This window comes from Paralichthys olivaceus, chromosome 19, assembly GCF_024713975.1.
Source record: "Paralichthys olivaceus isolate ysfri-2021 chromosome 19, ASM2471397v2, whole genome shotgun sequence".
In the NCBI taxonomy this organism is placed as follows: domain Eukaryota; kingdom Metazoa; phylum Chordata; class Actinopteri; order Pleuronectiformes; family Paralichthyidae; genus Paralichthys; species Paralichthys olivaceus.
In genome coordinates, this window is record NC_091111.1 from 13,445,100 (window position 1) to 13,462,174 (window position 17,075).

Genomic DNA, 17,075 nt, shown 5'->3' on the forward strand with positions numbered 1-17,075 from the left:
GTTATAAATAAGCCACATGAATAATTGAACTTATACTCGCAGTTGCATTAACCATAAGTATTTAACGTTAGAACTATAACTGATATTTCAAGAAAAGCTTCAGATACTTTCATTAAACAGAGTGAGGGGGGTGCACCGTTCCTGGAGGTACTGCAATACCAGGTCGGTGCGTGGAGTGGACGGAGCAAGCCCCTATTCCATCTCCCTATTCCAAAAATCAATTTAATATATGGTCCCCGGGTAGGGGACGTATCAGATATTAAACTGATAAGAACAGATACTACACTTGATCTTAGCCAAAAGGCCGAGAAGCGATAACATTACTATAACTTCGGAGGGCTCCTGGTTCTCCTCACCGCTCCTCTCAGTCACGGTTCAATAAAAGTTCATTAACAGGAAACTTCCACCAGGGAAGCAGAAAACACAGTTTGATGTCCAGACGCTGATCGGACTCAAACAAACACACAATCGTTCGTTAGATCGACAACATTAGGAAACTTCAAGAGTGTTCATGCTACCACGTGGTCTGCTGCCGTCCAATAGGAGACCGCTACGACAGAGCATCGCTGTCTCTTCTCTAAAGCTTCAGTGGCGAGTGGAAGGATTCATTTCTTAGGATTTACATCATTATAGAGTTTCTTTATAACCGTCACTGATCAAAGGGTCGCGAGTGTTCGTGGAAATAACACAAACACACGCGGTGAAAGCGGAAGAGATTAACGGAGATAAAGTGGGCTCTGTCGCCCCCTGGTGACGAACCAGGAAACAGCACTCAGCCTGAACCCTCAATGGCTTTCAAGCAAACCACATTACGCAAAATTTTATTTAACCTCAAATATATCATCAAGAATGTTTAGACATATATCTGATCACAGGCTCGTTTGTTTGGGTGAAAATAACCAAAATATACGAGTTTACATTTGAGTCAAGAAGAAAACAGTGGAACACACGGCGGAGCTGTGTCTGTGGTGGGGGTGTACAGCAACTGAGGTGAGTATTGAAAAACTTTTTTTAAAGTTAGTAAAAGCGCTACTGTACCTCGAGCTGCCACATTTTTCCTGTTTTTTTTTTTCACCTTACATGTTAGTTCAATACCATTCATATTGTTCGTGTTACTTATTATTACTTACTGATGCCTATTTTGACTTTTGACTTCCTAACAGTGTGGCAACGAAGGCAGCTGCCTCCAAACAATGTGGCAACAAAGGCAGCTGCCTCTAAACAGTGTGGCAACAAAGGCAGCTGCCTCCAAACAGTGTGGCAACAAAGGCAACTGCCTCTAAACAGTGCGGCAACAAAGGCAGCTGCTTTAACATATCAGTGGCAGTTTTCTGGTGACACCAGTAGTGCCTCTACGAACTCCCGCTGCCACAATTTGAGCTTGCCCTTACTGAACTATGGATGAATATCAGACAGAAGAAGAGGTGGGTTTGATTTCATAATTCTGTTGTTTGTTACCATATTATTCGTTTTACGTTGTCTCTAATATCGTAGCCAACAACTCATCGCTTCGCCTGAACATAGAAAATGAGCATTAGCGTCAGTAGCTTTATCTGCAACATTTTGTTTTTCTCCTAACAGACCGCGTTTGTTGATGAAGAAGTGACAAAAGTTATCAAGGAGGTAATGTTAACAGCTTCCTTATGTGTCGTTAAGTTGTGGGTTTTATCTGCTCTTTGCTTTAGCTGCTAACTTTGTGCCTAGCTTTTTAGCTACTAGTTGGTTGCTAAAGAACACTTTAACGGTTGCTAGGAACAGAGCCCCACAGTTGATGTCAAACCACACAACAGATATTAGAGCAATTTTTATTCAGTAGTTTTCTGGTTAAGTTGTATTTTATGTTATGGATTATAGATCTTGTTTTGTAACATGTTTCAGCTTGATTACAATGTGATTTTAAGGCTATTAAAAGTATGGTATTGAGGGTGGAGGCTTGTTCTTGATTAAAGATAATTAAAATCTTTAATTTACTCTGTGACAACTATTAATAATCATAATAATAATAATGATACATATAATTGATTAAGTGTATTTAACAATGCTCACTTTACATAGGTTAAGAACAGAGGAAGCAAATAAAAGCCAATGACTGGAAATGTAAAATATACACGTTTGTTTTTTCTCTGTTAAATGATTTCTATAGTCAGTGGAAGCAGCCATAGGAGCAAATGCCTACCAGCAGAGCAGAGTGAACCAGTGGACCACCAGTGTGGTGGAGCAGTGCGTCAGTCAACTCAAGAAGCTGGGAAAGCCTTTCAAGTACATTGGTATGTGATGCACTCTCTCAGAAACACCATCATGGTGCTGGTTCTAATGCTCTGAAGTTGGGGTTTAAAGTCAGAATCTGTGTTTTCCCCCTCAGTGACCTGTATCATCATGCAGAAAAATGGAGCGGGTCTGCAAACAGCCAGTGCCTGCTTCTGGGACAACTCTACTGACGGTAAAATGAAATAAAACACCTCTGTGCATATATAGACTTTTAAGTTTGCTCTGTGATTTGTCATGAGTTTATTTCTTTGGCAGTAAAACAGTTTGTTTGACATTCTTGCAAATGCATGAACAGTGATTAGGTCAAGTGTCGAAGGCAGTATAATTGTTAATTTGATGGTTTCCTCTGTTATAACCGGCTCAAAAATCATAAGGAAATAGGTGACACCAAGTTAAGCTAACGATGAGCCAAAACCCATTCATTTATTTGAACTACATTAAACAATTAGAAGAAACCAAAATGCAACAGTCTCTCAGGAGATCAGTAGTGTTATCATGTGTGTAGGAATGTCAGCAAATGTCTGTTTACTCATGTGAAAGATCGTCTGCCTTAGAAAAGCATGTCAAACTTTTAGGTTGGACCATTCTCAGACACTGTGTAAATTAAATGTGTAATTTATTAATTTACTGTATCTCTCTCCAAACAGGAAGCTGTGCAGTGAGATGGGAGAACAAGTCCATGTACTGTATCGTCAGTGTTTTTGGCCTGGCCATCTGAACGGACTAGTGCCAATAACTATTTAAAGTGTGTAGGATTTGAAGTATTTCTGAAAACCTGATTCTGAACAAACTGTTTTGTTGTCCAAGTCACATCAGATAATACAGTATCAAATGTCCTCACTTTTTCTATCCAAAAAAAAGAAATTACAAAGCTGCTTTCCAAGAAAAGAAGCGTTAAAGGGAGTGGTAGAGATCAGTAGTACCTACTCCAGGTTAGGCTCTCTCTGCATTTCTTTTTAAAACATGTCAGAGGACATATTTACACAGTAGCAATATAGCATGTTAAAAAAAAATCTCATTGAAAATGGCAGAGAACAAAATTATTATGTATGAGAGATCTCATAAGCAGTTAGTCAGGAATTGGTTGGAAATGATAAATCCTGTTTATGTGCCTTTTTTAAAATTCAAATTAATTTAATTGATTTATTTATTTTAAGAGTCCTTCTTCAGACGTAATAAAAAAGAAAGGAATTCCAACAATTTTCAAGTCAGTGTTTTCTCCTAAAATGAAACTGAATGTTCTTTTATTTGTGTGTCTTATAAATAAGTTCACCAGATGTTAGATTTAATTCATTACATGTTGGGTATTTCAGAGGTCTGTTGAGTGAGCAACACAATCTTCAGCCAGGCTCACAATTTATAGACCCTAAAAAGTCGAAAGCACCATAATTCAGCATTGCAGCCACAAAAGGAACACAGTGCTTTTGCTTTGTAGTAAAACTGCTTATGAGATGTTTCTCATTCATTCGTACATACACACAACACACACACATATCATCCTCATTTAAGTGTAAGTTTCAGGGGACGTCTAATATAGGACGACAGCTTTCCAGCATGCTGCCATCACACAGTGGATGTTGTCCTACATTAGATGCAGGAATTGGTTTGTGACGACATACAGATATAAGGTTAAATGCATAAACCAAAGTCACCAGTGTGTCTAACCACTAACCAAGCAATATTTTCATTCACATTAACATATACAATTGTTTCCACATTCAGTTATCATTCAATAATTTTTTTAACTGAATTTCAAATTTGAAACTGAATGAAAACTGTGGAATCCTTTCTTAAAAAGGTATCCTTGGCACCAATAGTGTTTATTGTTAAATAATATAGAACACGGTGGTATTCACACTTGATATGTTACAGTCAGGATACAGTGAATAGCTGTCACCGCTTATTCCATCTGTGGAGTTTCATGTGACTTTCGTCTTTATGAGATTCACTGTTAACAACGCAGTGGTCAGATCACTGCCTTTACATGTGTAAATTCCATTTCATTAGTTTGAGATTATATCCACTTAGTAAAGTCAGTGTTGGGAAATGTTTTATCATTTTTACCAGAGGATTATAATGATCGTACTTTCAGGAGAATTATTGGTCTGAAGTCATATCCAAGAAAACTAATGCATGGTTTATGTATGTTTAAGTTAAGATTAACAAGTATTTAAGAAATCTTGCCACATTGAGACGAAAAGAAAAAGTTGGTGTGAGTAAACTGGGTTTAGCCTCGTTTGAATATCCAAGCTTTGGTGTCTCCTCCACTGGTGTGTGATTGGCTGGGGAGACGTCATGTGAGTGGAGACGTGTGTTAAATCTTAATATACTGTCTATGGTTAAATACAAGAAACTGCTGGTTTATGTTTCATTCACGTAAATAACACATTAAAACATTGTTGACACAAACGTAGGAAGCACATATCTCACAAACAGTCACTGTTCTAACCATCAGACTACATTGTATCATAACACTTACAGCAATCGCTACTCCTGTAGAGTTTCTTTAAATAGTTCTTTCACTTTCGGAGGAGTTACATGTATTGCTATTAAACAGAGAGAGGGGGGGTGCACCGTTCCTGGAGGTACTGCAATACCAGGTCGATGCGTGGAGTGGACGGAGCAAGCCCCTATTCCATCTCCCTATTCCAAAAATCAATTTAATATATGGTCCCCGGGTAGGGGACGTATCAGATATTAAACTGATAAGAACAGATACTACACTTGATCTTAGCCAAAAGGCCGAGAAGCGATAACATTACTATAACTTCGGAGGGCTCCTGGTTCTCCTCACCGCTCCTCTCAGTCACGGTTCAATAAAAGTTCATTAACAGGAAACTTCCACCAGGGAAGCAGAAAACACAGTTTGATGTCCAGACGCTGATCGGACTCAAACAAACACACAATCGTTCGTTAGATCGACAACATTAGGAAACTTCAAGAGTGTTCATGCTACCACGTGGTCTGCTGCCGTCCAATAGGAGACCGCTACGACAGAGCATCGCTGTCTCTTCTTTAAAGCTTCAGTGGCGAGTGGAAGGATCCATTTCTTAGGATTTACATCATTATAGAGTTTCTTTATAACCGTCACTGATCAAAGGGTCGCGAGTGTTCGTGGAAATAACACAAACACACGCGGTGAAAGCGGAAGAGATTAACGGAGATAAAGTGGGCTCTGTCGCCCCCTGGTGACGAACCAGGAAACAGCACTCAGCCTGAACCCTCGATGGCTTTCAAGCAAACCACATTACGCAAAATTGTATTTAACCTCAAATATATCATCAAGAATGTTTAGACATATATCTGATCACAGGCTCGTTTGTTTGGGTGAAAATAACCAAAATATACGAGTTTACATTTGAGTCAAGAAGAAAACAGTGGAACACACGGCGGAGCTGGGTCATCAAAATAAAAGCTCGTAATCTCTAACCATTGATTTGTAATTCGAAGCTGATTGCGACAAACAAGTTCATTCCTCAGTTTGACTTTATTAAGCTGCTGTGACTATTCCCTGATACATAATGTTGACTGTAAATGAATGAAGCTAATAGTCAGTTCAAAATTAATGCTACTTGAAGTCAACACTGGCAGATGGATTTAAACGACAACTCCCACCAACTCTCCTGAGGCCTGACTTTGTCTGCGCACTTTGCTAATTGAGCTGGCATCAGTTAGCCTCGTGTAACAGCCACATTAGCTTTTTAGCCTTTTAGCTCAGGAGTAACTCGTCAACAAACTTGTCTGCGGTGCAGGTGTACAGCAGAAGAACTGAGGTGAGTGGTGAAAAACTTTCTTTAAAGTTAGTAAAAGCGCCACTGTACCTGGAGCTGCCATCACAACACTTCGCGGCTATCGGATACCTAATGTTAGCAGGTGAGACTTTACGTCACTGTGGCGTCACTTACGTTAATTCTTATGGTATAATTGACCAGCAGACGGCGCTGCTTCCCTTCGTACGACTCAAGTTTTACTTTCCTTTGTTTTTTTCTTATATTTTATACTTTGTTCTTCAAAGCAATTCAAAAAAAATACATTTATTTTACATGTTTTTCCTTTTTACACCGTATTAGTTTAATACCATTCATATTGTTCATGTTACTTATTATTACTTACTGATGCCTATTTATTTTATCAATGATGTCGTGTTTTATTCTGAAAAGGAAAACAACGTGACCGGAAGTGTTCTTCTTAAGTTTACCCGGGGCACTTGACAGCTCGCAGCAGAGGGATCGAACTATGGACGAGTATCAGGCAGAAGAGGAGGTTGGTTTGATTCCTTAAACCTGTTAGTGTGTGTATTTTAAAATTATTCGTTTGACGTTTGTCTCTAACATCGTAGCCAACAACTCATCGCTTCACCTGAACGTAGAAAACGAGCATTAGCATCAGTAGCTTCACCTGCAACGTTTTGTTTTTCAGACCGCGTTCGTCGTTGAAGAAGTGAGCAAAGTTATCAAGGAGGTAATGTTAACATCTTCCTCATGTGTTGTTAAGTTGTGGGTTTTATCTGCTCTTTGCTTTAGCTGCTAACTTTGTGCCTAGCTCTTTAGCTACTAGTTGGTTGCTAAGGAACACTTTAACGGTTGCTAGGCACAGAGCCCCACAGTTGACGTCACACCACGCAACAGATATTAGAGCAATTTTTATTCAGTAGTATTCTGGTTAAGTTGTATTTTATGTTATGGATTACAGATCTTGTTTTGTAACATGTTTCAGCTTTATTACAATGTGATTTTAAGGCTATTGAAAGTTTGGTATTGTGGGTGGAGGCTTGTTCTTGATTAGATATAACTTAATCATAATAATAATGATATTACATTTTATTTATATAGTGTCTTTAACAATGTTTAAAGACTCTAGCAAATAAAAGCCAATGACTGGAAATGTAAAATATACACGTTTGTTTTTTCTCTGTTAAATGATGTCTATAGTCAGTGGAAGCAGCCATAGGAGCAAATGCCTACCAGCAGAGCAGAGTGAACCAGTGGACCACCAGTGTGGTGGAGCAGTGCCTCAGTCAACTCAGCAAGCTGGGAAAGCCTTTCAAGTACATTGGTATGTGATGCACTCTCTCAGAAACACCATCATGGTGCTGGTTCTAATGCTCTGCAGTTGGGGTTTAAAGTCAGAATCTGTGTTTTCCCCCTCAGTGACCTGTATCATCATGCAGAAAAATGGAGCGGGTCTGCAAACAGCCAGTGCCTGCTTCTGGGACAACTCTACTGACGGTAAAATGAAATAAAACACCTCTGTGCATATGTAGACTTTTAAGTTTGCTCTGTGATTTGTCATGAGTTTATTTCTTTGGCAGTAAAACAGTTTGTTTGACATTCTTGCAAATGTATGAACAGTGATTAGGTCAAGTGTCGAAGGCAGTATAATTGTTAATTTGATGCTTTCCTCTGTTATAACCGGCTCAAAAATCATAAGGAAATGGGTGACACCAAGTTAAGCTAACGATGAGCCAAAACCCATTCATTTATTTGAACTACATTAAACAACTAGAAGAAACCAAAATGCAACAGTCTCTCAGGAGATCAGTAGTGTTATCATGTGTGTAGGAATGTCAGCAAATGTCTGTTTACTCATGTGAAAGATCGTCTGCCTTAGAAAAGCATGTCAAACTTTTAGGTTGGACCATTCTCAGACACTGTGTAAATTAAATGTGTAATTTATTAATTTACTGTATCTCTCTCCAAACAGGAAGCTGTGCAGTGAGATGGGAGAACAAGTCCATGTACTGTATCGTCAGTGTTTTTGGCCTGGCCATCTGAATGGACTAATATCAATAAGTATTTAAAGTGTGTAGGATTTGATGTATTTCTGAAAACCTGAAACTGAACAAACTGTTTTGTTGTTTTTATACCAAATGCATAAAAAATAACCATGCTGTCTACTGTATATTTGTTTTATTTACACATGACATGACAGAGTGCTACATGTACAACTTTTATCTCATAAAGCAACAAAAACTGCAAGAATTTCCAGGATATCAGGACTCACAACAGCCAAATCCAAGCAGCTCCAACCAACATATCCCACATTTGCAATCAAAGAGTCAATTTATCACATAGCATTTAAGACTGCAGCCCATATAGAAGAAAACTGTGATGTAAAGAAAAGGCACCATTTTGATAAGAATCCATGTTGAGATATTATTCAGGAACAGACAGATTTTTGAATTTGGCTGTTTTTGTCCATAAGCTCCAGTTTCATCAAACAAAGCAGAGGGCATCAAGTCTCACATTGGCACCAATATAAAGAAAGATAAAGAATTAAAAAAGTTTACTTAAAACCATATGTTCTACATATGGCAAAATATATTTGGACATTGGTATAACTACTGTATATGCTGGGATATGAAATGTTTAACAGATCCATGCAATTGTCAAAAACCATCCATCCAAGTCACATCAGATAATACAGTATCAAATGTCATCACGCTACCAAAATAAATAAAGTCCTTAAAGAAGTGCAATTACAAAGCTGCTTTCCAAGAAAAGAAGCGGTAAGGGGAGTGGTAGGGATCAGTAGTACCTACTCCAGGTAAGGCTCTCTCTGCATTTCTTTTTAAAACATGTCAGAGGACAAAGGATTCGTCAACAGCCAACACTGCTCTTATTCTCAGCTGGTCAGAGAGCAGAAAGGAATGACAAACACAACACAGGAGAAGATCAGAAAGACAACAGTGTTCCAACAAAACCCTTTAAAAAAAACACACACAAAAATCCCTAATAAGTATTAATATTAGCACTTTACCCGATCCTTCTTAACTAAGGTTGTGAATTTCAACTTGGTAAAATTGTATTGTTTTACATCCGTATCTCTTGTTTCATTGAGACTGAAAGCAAAAACAATGGAGAAAAGAAGAGTGGAAATTCAGTACATTCAGTAGACATGAACACCTTATGAGACCTTATCTTTTTAAAAAATATATTTATGTACACTTATAGTATATCAATCCATACTAACAATCCAAATACTCCTCTTGTACACACAGACATGCGATTGTTAGTTTGAATGTATTCCCGTGGTTTTCAACAGGGACACTGATAAGGACGAGAGACTCAGTCGCTGTCACTCTCATCCTGGTACTTGGCGGTTGCTTTGATGGCACGTCCGTTTTGTAAAGGCCTGTCCTCATAATCGCTCCTTCACAAAGACAAAAACATCAGTGGGGTTACATATGTTCATTCTGTGCATAACTGTGGAGAGGAAAGTTGAGCTCAGACTACAGGAGTTTGAGAATTTTATTAAGATTATCGCTCCAGAGGGACGCACCACTTCACGTCTCCTCTCTCATTGGCAGGAAGTAGTAATATAATAATTAAAATTTAAATCCACCGTTATTTTACGGGTCGTTCAGGAGGTTTAAGAATGGCCGTAACTCCTCATACTACCAGATAATTCAAGATTCCAGACCAGATTTCTCCTTCGATTCTCGGCCAAATCAGGGTTAACTCATCTGAAATTCCAGTAGTCTGAGCCCAGCTTCAGAGTTCACAAAGCCATCAACACGTTCAAATGTTTCCATATAAAGTCAAGTTGGCTTTTAACTTTTAATTTATCACAAAAAAATTTAAATACCTGGTAAATTATAGAAGCTATGAAATATTCAGTGAACTCACCCGTATATAACTTCATCATCCGAGTCGTTCAGCATGGAGAAAGCAGGATTATCCTTCAACTGGGAGTCTGGGAAATTAAACAAAACCAGGAGCGTCGGTTCATTATCAGCGCAGAAATAAGAGAAGACTTAACAGAGGCTGTGTGGCGTTAGTTACCATAAAGGGCGTTTTTGGAGGGCGAATACACAAATGCTAATGTGTACAAGTAAAAGTTGAGCAGGCCATAGAAGGATAAAAATTCAGCAGGTATGTCTGGAGTCAAGGAACAATAACTCATAATTTAAAAACACTGACATGATATGTCACATGGTGCACATAAAATGAAATTGGGGTTATAAACATTTTTTAAAAAGGATATAATTTTGGTAATGAGTCGACAGTTCAGCCACAAAATTGTCTTGAAGAGCTCTGGCACCGAACCTCAGGTAGAGGATGACCATGCTGGAGGGAAAAAAGAACAATCAGATGAAAATAAACCAAACTGTTCAAACCGAACTTCACAGACAGGATGTTTTCTTTCTCCTTTCTGAGAAACACACCTTATAATTAGCACCACAAGCGTCAACGCCGTCAAAAACTTTAGCCGGAGATCTAGAACACACAGCACATTAGTGATATCATGGTAAATTGTTAAGCTGAATCATACACAGATACACAGAGGTGGGGTGGTGGTCTACCTGAGTACGGCATGTTCTTGAGCTCAGAGCAAGCTCGGACAATCAGGAAAATCAGGTAGAGGATGTAGAAGGCGACAACAATGAGGAAGAAGACCTTCATGCCCTAGAGAAATAACACAGGACGTTATCAGACAGAGTTTATATTGAGTACTCAATATAAAACAATCCCCAGCAAACATTATGATGCTGAAACCCAGGGATGATGTTTCATAGACCTGCCATCAAACCTGAGGTGGATTAAATATTTGCAGGGACTATTCAACATGACTCAACACATCGCTCAGAGCGTCTCACCTGAAAGTTCACGATATCCACCTTATACTGATAGGTGGGATCCTGGAGCTCATTAACTCTGAAAATATAGAAAAGAAGAGCGGATCTTTTCAGTCCAGTTGTAATTTAACAGTTTGATTCAGGCTAGTTGCAGCCAGAGAGGTCAGACTTACGTTTGCCAAATGCCCAGAGTAACCGCTGAGAGCCACAGAAGACCTACGATGATCAACTTAGGCAGGTAGAACGTCAGACATTTCCTCTCACCCTGTGGAAACAACAAAAGATTGATCAAATAAAATCCATAACTTGCAAAAATGAAGTGAGAGGGGGTATTATGGGAATACAATTGGACCCACCTGAACCCTGATGCCGTGGTAGACACAGAGCCAGAAGAGCAGCAGAGAGCACAGGAACAGAGCCTGGAAGAAAGCATCCAACGTCCCTGGAAACCAGCTGTTCACCAGGAATGACAGCGGGAAGAACGGATCTGAAAAACAGAAGCAACACACGACCATTATTCTTTAACTTGTACAGGACAGAAAACCACACCACAATTCTCTCTCAGTCAATCTAAATGCTTCTGTAATGACCGAGAGGTAACATGGTGGGAATACCAGAGTGTGCGTGAGGTAAAATGTAGTTATGAGAAGCAGAATATTAAAACTCACCGTTGTAGAGAAGAAGCAATGGGAGCAGGATAGACATCCACTTCTGCTCTATGCCCCAGTCCCTCATAGAAAACTTCCTCAGAGAATGAGAGAACATGTACTGGAACACGAGCAGAGAGAGATCATTAGTCATCCTGAATTCTGGAGAGGTCAGTTTCAGTTTACTGGTTGTGGAGTGAAGATGTTACGTTATTCTTGACAAATTAGTTTGAGGTGAAAAAGACTTTGAATAGTCAGCTCCAGTGCTCTTACCGTCACCATGAAGGTCAAAACCACAAAGACGAAGCGGAACCAGATTTCAACTTGAGAGAAAGTCGCGTTATACGTTTTCCACTGAGGAGATAATAAAAAAAAAAAACACCTGTGAGCTCAAACAATAAAAATAAAATCCAAGACAGCAACTAAAAATAAGATTTTGTTTTGAGAGCTCGAAGAAAAATCCTGCATGGGTCTTTTTTACTTACCACAAACTTGACTTTGATTTCATATGTGATGTTTTCAAGGCCCTTGAAACTGACCACAACCTGGTACTGGGTGTAGTTGAGATAACCCAGATGGAGAACAATAATCTCATCACAGTTCTGTCAGGAGACAAACAAAGAAGCATGTGAGTTCAGTCTAAAAATCAAAACACACAGTAAATCAATGATTTTGAAAATTCAAATCCTACACTCAAACCTTGTTTTGTATCTTAGATTACATTACATAAACTCACACTGCTATGTCGGCTGCTGCGTCCTGAGTAAATGATTAATGACTACCCATGAGTAAAAAAAAAGGAGAGAGATGTCTGGGTTGATTGAAACTCACGGTCCCACAGTGCAGAGTCCGGGATTTCTGGTGCACGTTGTTGATGTGCATCACGCTGGCATCCTGCGTCACTCCTTTCAGCTCGACGTTGATCTCAAAGGGCTGCTGGAAGTCTCCGACTGACACAGAGAGGAGGGAGAATGTGCTGTTACTAACAGGTCGGGTGTGTCACATTAAACTGTTGCAGTACACAGCGGTCAACCGGAGCTCAGTGTGTCGTCTTACTGTTGCTGTTTTCCGCTCGCATCACACAGGTGAGCCACAGCTGCTGGTTGTAAGTGGTGAGCGGAGGAGAGACTAGATTGTACGGCCCGGTCTGAAACACACAGTGTATGACCTAATCAAGATGTCGATCATTACTCCTAACAATGACATTTTCATAAAATTAGAGTAACAACAATTACCAATAAATGTGTTCGTAGATCAACAGAAAATTAAACAGCAACTGGTAAAATTAGTTGTTTTTGAAAAAAAACATTTTAAAATGTCACTTTAAACTTTGGAGGATCTTAATAAGAATTTTTTTTAACCATTCCCTGCTTTTTTATAGACCAAGCATTTAATCAATTACTAAAGAAAATAATGAATGAATTAACAGAAAATGACAATTGTTAGTTGCAGTCCCACATCATATTCCTGGACATGGAAAAGTACACAACTGTACCCAACAGTAAACACCAACATCCCATTTTTGGGCCACTCAGACAAAGCACACACTCTAAAAAACATACACGTGTCCTATCTTTCAAAAGCCCTGCAGCTAAAAACTACAAGAAAGAAATGTCTTGTTACCTTAAGTGAGACATTTTTGACCAGTACCTGATCACCACTGTGCTCCTGTTCAGCAATAATCCTGGGACCTACACAAAAAGGAAGTAAGAAGGAAAAAACCAAAACACAATTTTTCTCAAGGTGAAAACCAATCGCTGAAAATGAATATGGACAAGTATGGACATCTTCTATATCACTTATGCTTAAAAGTCAATGTCCCAGCTGACTTTGACAGAGTCTGAGGCACCCTGGACAGGTCGCCAGCGTATCACAGGGCCAACATAAGAGACTATGGTTAATTTAAAGACACCAATTAACCTAAGCCTCATCTGCACGTCTTTGAACATACATATGTGAACGTGCAAACTCCCTGCTTTGCTGTCAGGACAAAGATTAACCGCTCTTGTTTGTTGTATTCCCTAATATAGTTAATGGACGCTGAAAAATTAGTACAGCAGGTTGTTTCACAGGACGATGGAGTGGACGCGGATGTTTTTATTCTTGAGTGAGAACGAAGAAGGACGAGTAAAGCTGAACTATCCAGAAAGAAGAAGTAGAGATGTTGCAAGGTCACATATAAACACATGTCCAGAGCTGATAACAGTCAGTGGTGATCACACAGAATGACTCACACACTAAGACTTTAAGAAAACTTCAACTCTAGGTCACAGTTGTTGCAGCAGTAAATGTTTTTTCTCGGACCTACCTGCGATCCCAATGAAGACGGTGAGGCCGAAGCATATGAGGAACACCACGAAGACCAAAACAAAGTGTCTTTTAGACAGAGTGTAGAGCCGCATGGGGGCTAGTCTGTCACAGAGAAACTCCATGTTAGAAACACACAGTCACCACAACAAGGAAAGAAAGCAGGGGGGGTCAAACTCATTGGCTAATGTTTGTTTTGTGGGAAACGCCGTTAAAGCACAGCCTGCGGTTCAGGTGCGGATATGTCAACACTGCTAGCTCCCATGCTAACTTCCATGCTAGCTTCCATGCTAGCAGTAACATATGCCAGGAGAGAGCAGCAAACTGGGATTTTTAAACGACAGAGAAATCAGCGACACGGCTCGAGAGTCTCCCGGGGACTCGTCTTCTACTCACTGCTCCATTTGTGTGGCTCTGGAGTCTCTGGACTGAGGAGGAAGCCGCTAAAGCATCAGTGGATCCCGAGTCTGTGGTTGAGACACATCTGTGAGTCCAGCCTGCGACAACACGGGAGGGCTACGTCAGCAGGGGGGGGGGCGGGGTCGGGATCACATGCCAGCAGGGAGGAAGAAAGGGAACGCGGAAAGGAGACTAATCTAGTGAGTAGGAGAGAAGGAAGGATACATCCCGTCCCGCCTCCTCCTATTGTAGATGTAGGTTTGTCTATTAAGATGTTATGTACGAGACAATTAGCTCGATTTTACACATGAAGCTATATATAATAATAATAACCATAATTATAATTATTTAGTCAAAATGTGTTTTACATATGTAAGGAATGGATCATGAAACAAAATGTGCACAGGCTGTATGTAAAGAAACTATAGGGTGTTTATAAAGCTATATAAAGTGGTAAATGTCTTTATAAAGATATGTCAAGCTGTATACAGTATATGCACATAAAGATATATAGATATTTGTATATGTGATAAATGAAGATATATTAAGGAGTATATTAGGGCATATAATTCCCTCTTGCTCCTGTAACAGTGCACATTTCCCACTTGTGGGACTAAGAAAGGATTCTCTCATCTTATCTTGAATGTATATATGCATATAAAGATGTGTAAATACATTCAGATGTGGTGTAAAACACTTACAAAGATGTATATGCCGTATGTATATAAGTATATAAAGATATGTTTATATGCATATACAGGTATATGAACAGAGAAAAAAGTATTTATGTATATAAAGATATATGGCAGATATATAAAGGAGCATGACACATCTACTGATCCCTTTGTGTTCGTGCTTCTGTCAGGTCGTTTGTGTCGCTGTGGTAAATTATTACTGTGTTGTCATTTTGATTGTTTGTAGTTGTTTATCCGGTTATTCTATTTGCAGTTGTTTCACATCTCTCTGTGTTTCTGTTTATACTTTAAGGTGGAGCCCTCCAGCAGCCCCTCTGGTCCGCTCCCTCCATGTCTGTGACGACTGTCTCTCTGGACTTATATGGAGCAGCGCATCCTTTGTATGAGGAGAAGTTTTGCGCATGCGCAGCAGGAATCCGTCGCATAACAACGTCGAGTTCTATTTCTTAATGAACCCTCCACCAGATTTTTCATCTCTTACAGCGTGAGACACACACACACACACACACACACACCTGTTTTTGTCGTACACGTTTGTGTGAAGGTTTGTCCACAAAACACTTGTTGCCTCGGATTTCAAGGCCCGTGCTTCCTTTGAAATGGTGCCATAATAGAATAAAATCAAATGTTGGTGTAAAATGACAGCCTGATATAAACGTTACATAGGATTGCCTTACCTGCTTTTCCCATTTCCACTGTTTTCTGGCATTATTCTATAAATCTTGGACGCTTCAGTTTAGTCTGATGTAAAGCCAATAAAACATGAAGCTTTTTTTGTGGCACATCCTTCCTCACACATCTCAGTGATGGAGCTTTGTTTTTGCATCTGCCATCATAACACAACATGAGGAATATTCAACACCCTGGACATAATGCAGCAGCAGCAGCAGCAGGAGGAGGAGGAGGAGGAGGTGGAGGAGAAAGAGGATCATGGCTCCGTGTCGGTGGGCCCACCTGTAAAAGCGATCATCTCTGTAGGGAGTCAGCTCCTCCTTCAGCTCGGTGTAGGCCTCCTGGATCTTCCTGCAGAACAGCTTCAGCTCGCCGCACAGAGGGTTCTCCAGCCCGGACGAGAAGTCGGCGTCCATGATGTCACGTCGAGCCGACTGGCGGCTGAAAATGGCGATGGAGGAAAAAAAAAAACAAGCCTCGGCCTCTTTTGTTTTTCTCCCCAGAGAACAGCGGCCTGATGTGTCCGTATTGTCACATCGGTTAAATTGAAAGTGCAGCTCGAGCTGTTTTGTTTGTGTCGCTTCAATGAAAGACAGAAAAAAAACACAATGAAAAAAGAGGGGGAGGAAACACGTGGGTGGGCGGAGTCACGTGATCAGACTTCAGCACCACGGACAGAGACACACATGAGTGATGGAGCTGTCTCCCTGCAGCACCCCGGAAGTAGATTTGTCTACTTCCACATGGGAAACATAACAAACAGATTGTTATTCCTGCTGAATGTCAAAACCCAAATTAAAGAGTAGGCACCATATAATACACCTTATACCTCATAGGTTGAGTATATGAAGTATTTCATGTGTACAACCACCTGTGAGTTACACACAACCTGTTACATCCTTGTCCAGTTCGGCTAGTACATGTTGACCAGGAGCGGAAGGTCTGCAGTTTAATCCCAGTCTTCCCCATCCTGAATGCCGAAGTATCCTTGAGCGAGATACTGAACTCCACACTGCCCCTAAAAGGGATAGTTCACCCAAAAATGAAAATTCACTCATTATCTCCTCACCACTATGTCGAGTCCACAAAACACTTTTAGAGTTTCAGGGGTAAACAGCGTTGCAGCCAGATCCAATACAATTAAAGTATTACAAGCTAGCAAACCATATATCACTTTGTCGTCAACATCCCCATCCACCCATTTATTTTAAAACTGCACTTGCTATTGTGTCATTGACAGTATTTTTGTTTGACCACTATGAGCAGTATATTTTAGTGTATGAAATAGTTACGAGTTTCAAGAATGTGCCATTTTAACACATCGTAGTAGGAAAACACGTCGTTTAAAATGCTGCAGTATATTTAGCAGTGTCAGTTCCAGGGCCCTGGTGTTGTGCATGTTGCCTCAATGACATGAATGACAGACACTTAGATTGAAATGAGCCATTGTGCTTGAGCCTTTTCCTGCTATGACAAGTCAAAAAGATTAGTAGGTTTATTTAGTACATC

At 39.9% G+C, this 17,075-nt stretch overlaps 3 protein-coding genes and 2 non-coding genes across 9 annotated transcripts; 2 read left to right on the plus strand and 3 right to left on the minus strand.

Annotated features, from left to right (window-relative positions):
• Window positions 1–125: 125 nt before the first annotated feature.
• On the minus strand, window positions 126–316 carry LOC138405688 (U2 spliceosomal RNA). The gene has a single exon (XR_011239489.1). It is a non-coding gene; the product is annotated as a U2 spliceosomal RNA (small nuclear RNA).
• Window positions 317–773: 457 nt separating this feature from the next.
• LOC138405523 (dynein light chain Tctex-type 1-like) lies at window positions 774–3,469 on the plus strand. Its single transcript, XM_069514647.1, has 6 exons — window positions 774–990; window positions 1,164–1,424; window positions 1,582–1,623; window positions 2,144–2,267; window positions 2,363–2,440; window positions 2,916–3,469. Exons 2-6 carry the CDS (start codon window positions 1,398–1,400, stop codon window positions 2,984–2,986), a joined length of 342 nt encoding a protein of 113 aa, XP_069370748.1. The 5' UTR covers window positions 774–990; window positions 1,164–1,397; the 3' UTR covers window positions 2,987–3,469.
• A 1,362-nt stretch (window positions 3,470–4,831) lies between these two features.
• On the minus strand, window positions 4,832–5,022 carry LOC138405684 (U2 spliceosomal RNA). The gene has a single exon (XR_011239485.1). It is a non-coding gene; the product is annotated as a U2 spliceosomal RNA (small nuclear RNA).
• Window positions 5,023–5,900: 878 nt separating this feature from the next.
• dynlt1b (dynein light chain Tctex-type 1b) lies at window positions 5,901–8,160 on the plus strand. 2 transcript variants are annotated; one of them, XM_020097745.2, is made up of 6 exons: window positions 5,901–6,041; window positions 6,429–6,531; window positions 6,688–6,729; window positions 7,200–7,323; window positions 7,419–7,496; window positions 7,972–8,160. In XM_020097745.2, the coding sequence occupies exons 2-6, from the start codon at window positions 6,505–6,507 to the stop codon at window positions 8,040–8,042; spliced, it is 342 nt and encodes a 113-aa protein (XP_019953304.2). In that variant the 5' UTR covers window positions 5,901–6,041; window positions 6,429–6,504; the 3' UTR covers window positions 8,043–8,160. The 2 variants fall into 2 exon arrangements, with proteins under 2 accessions (XP_019953304.2, XP_019953305.2); XM_020097746.2 differs by having other exon boundaries at window positions 6,016–6,141.
• A 1,029-nt stretch (window positions 8,161–9,189) lies between these two features.
• tmem181 (transmembrane protein 181) lies at window positions 9,190–16,131 on the minus strand. 4 transcript variants are annotated; one of them, XM_069514645.1, is made up of 17 exons: window positions 15,849–16,131; window positions 13,802–13,905; window positions 13,144–13,184; window positions 12,550–12,640; window positions 12,325–12,443; window positions 11,979–12,095; window positions 11,767–11,847; window positions 11,515–11,614; window positions 11,203–11,333; window positions 11,020–11,111; window positions 10,868–10,925; window positions 10,574–10,676; window positions 10,436–10,487; window positions 10,255–10,337; window positions 10,053–10,142; window positions 9,897–9,963; window positions 9,190–9,420 (listed from the first exon to the last, which is right to left on the minus strand). In XM_069514645.1, exons 1-17 carry the CDS (start codon window positions 15,980–15,982, stop codon window positions 9,336–9,338), a joined length of 1,548 nt encoding a protein of 515 aa, XP_069370746.1. In that variant the 5' UTR covers window positions 15,983–16,131; the 3' UTR covers window positions 9,190–9,335. The 4 variants fall into 4 exon arrangements, with proteins under 4 accessions (XP_069370746.1, XP_019953302.1, XP_069370747.1 ...); XM_020097743.2 differs by having other exon boundaries at window positions 13,117–13,184; XM_069514646.1 differs by lacking the exon at window positions 15,849–16,131 and adding an exon at window positions 14,197–14,303.
• Between the last annotated feature and the right edge of the window lie 944 nt (window positions 16,132–17,075).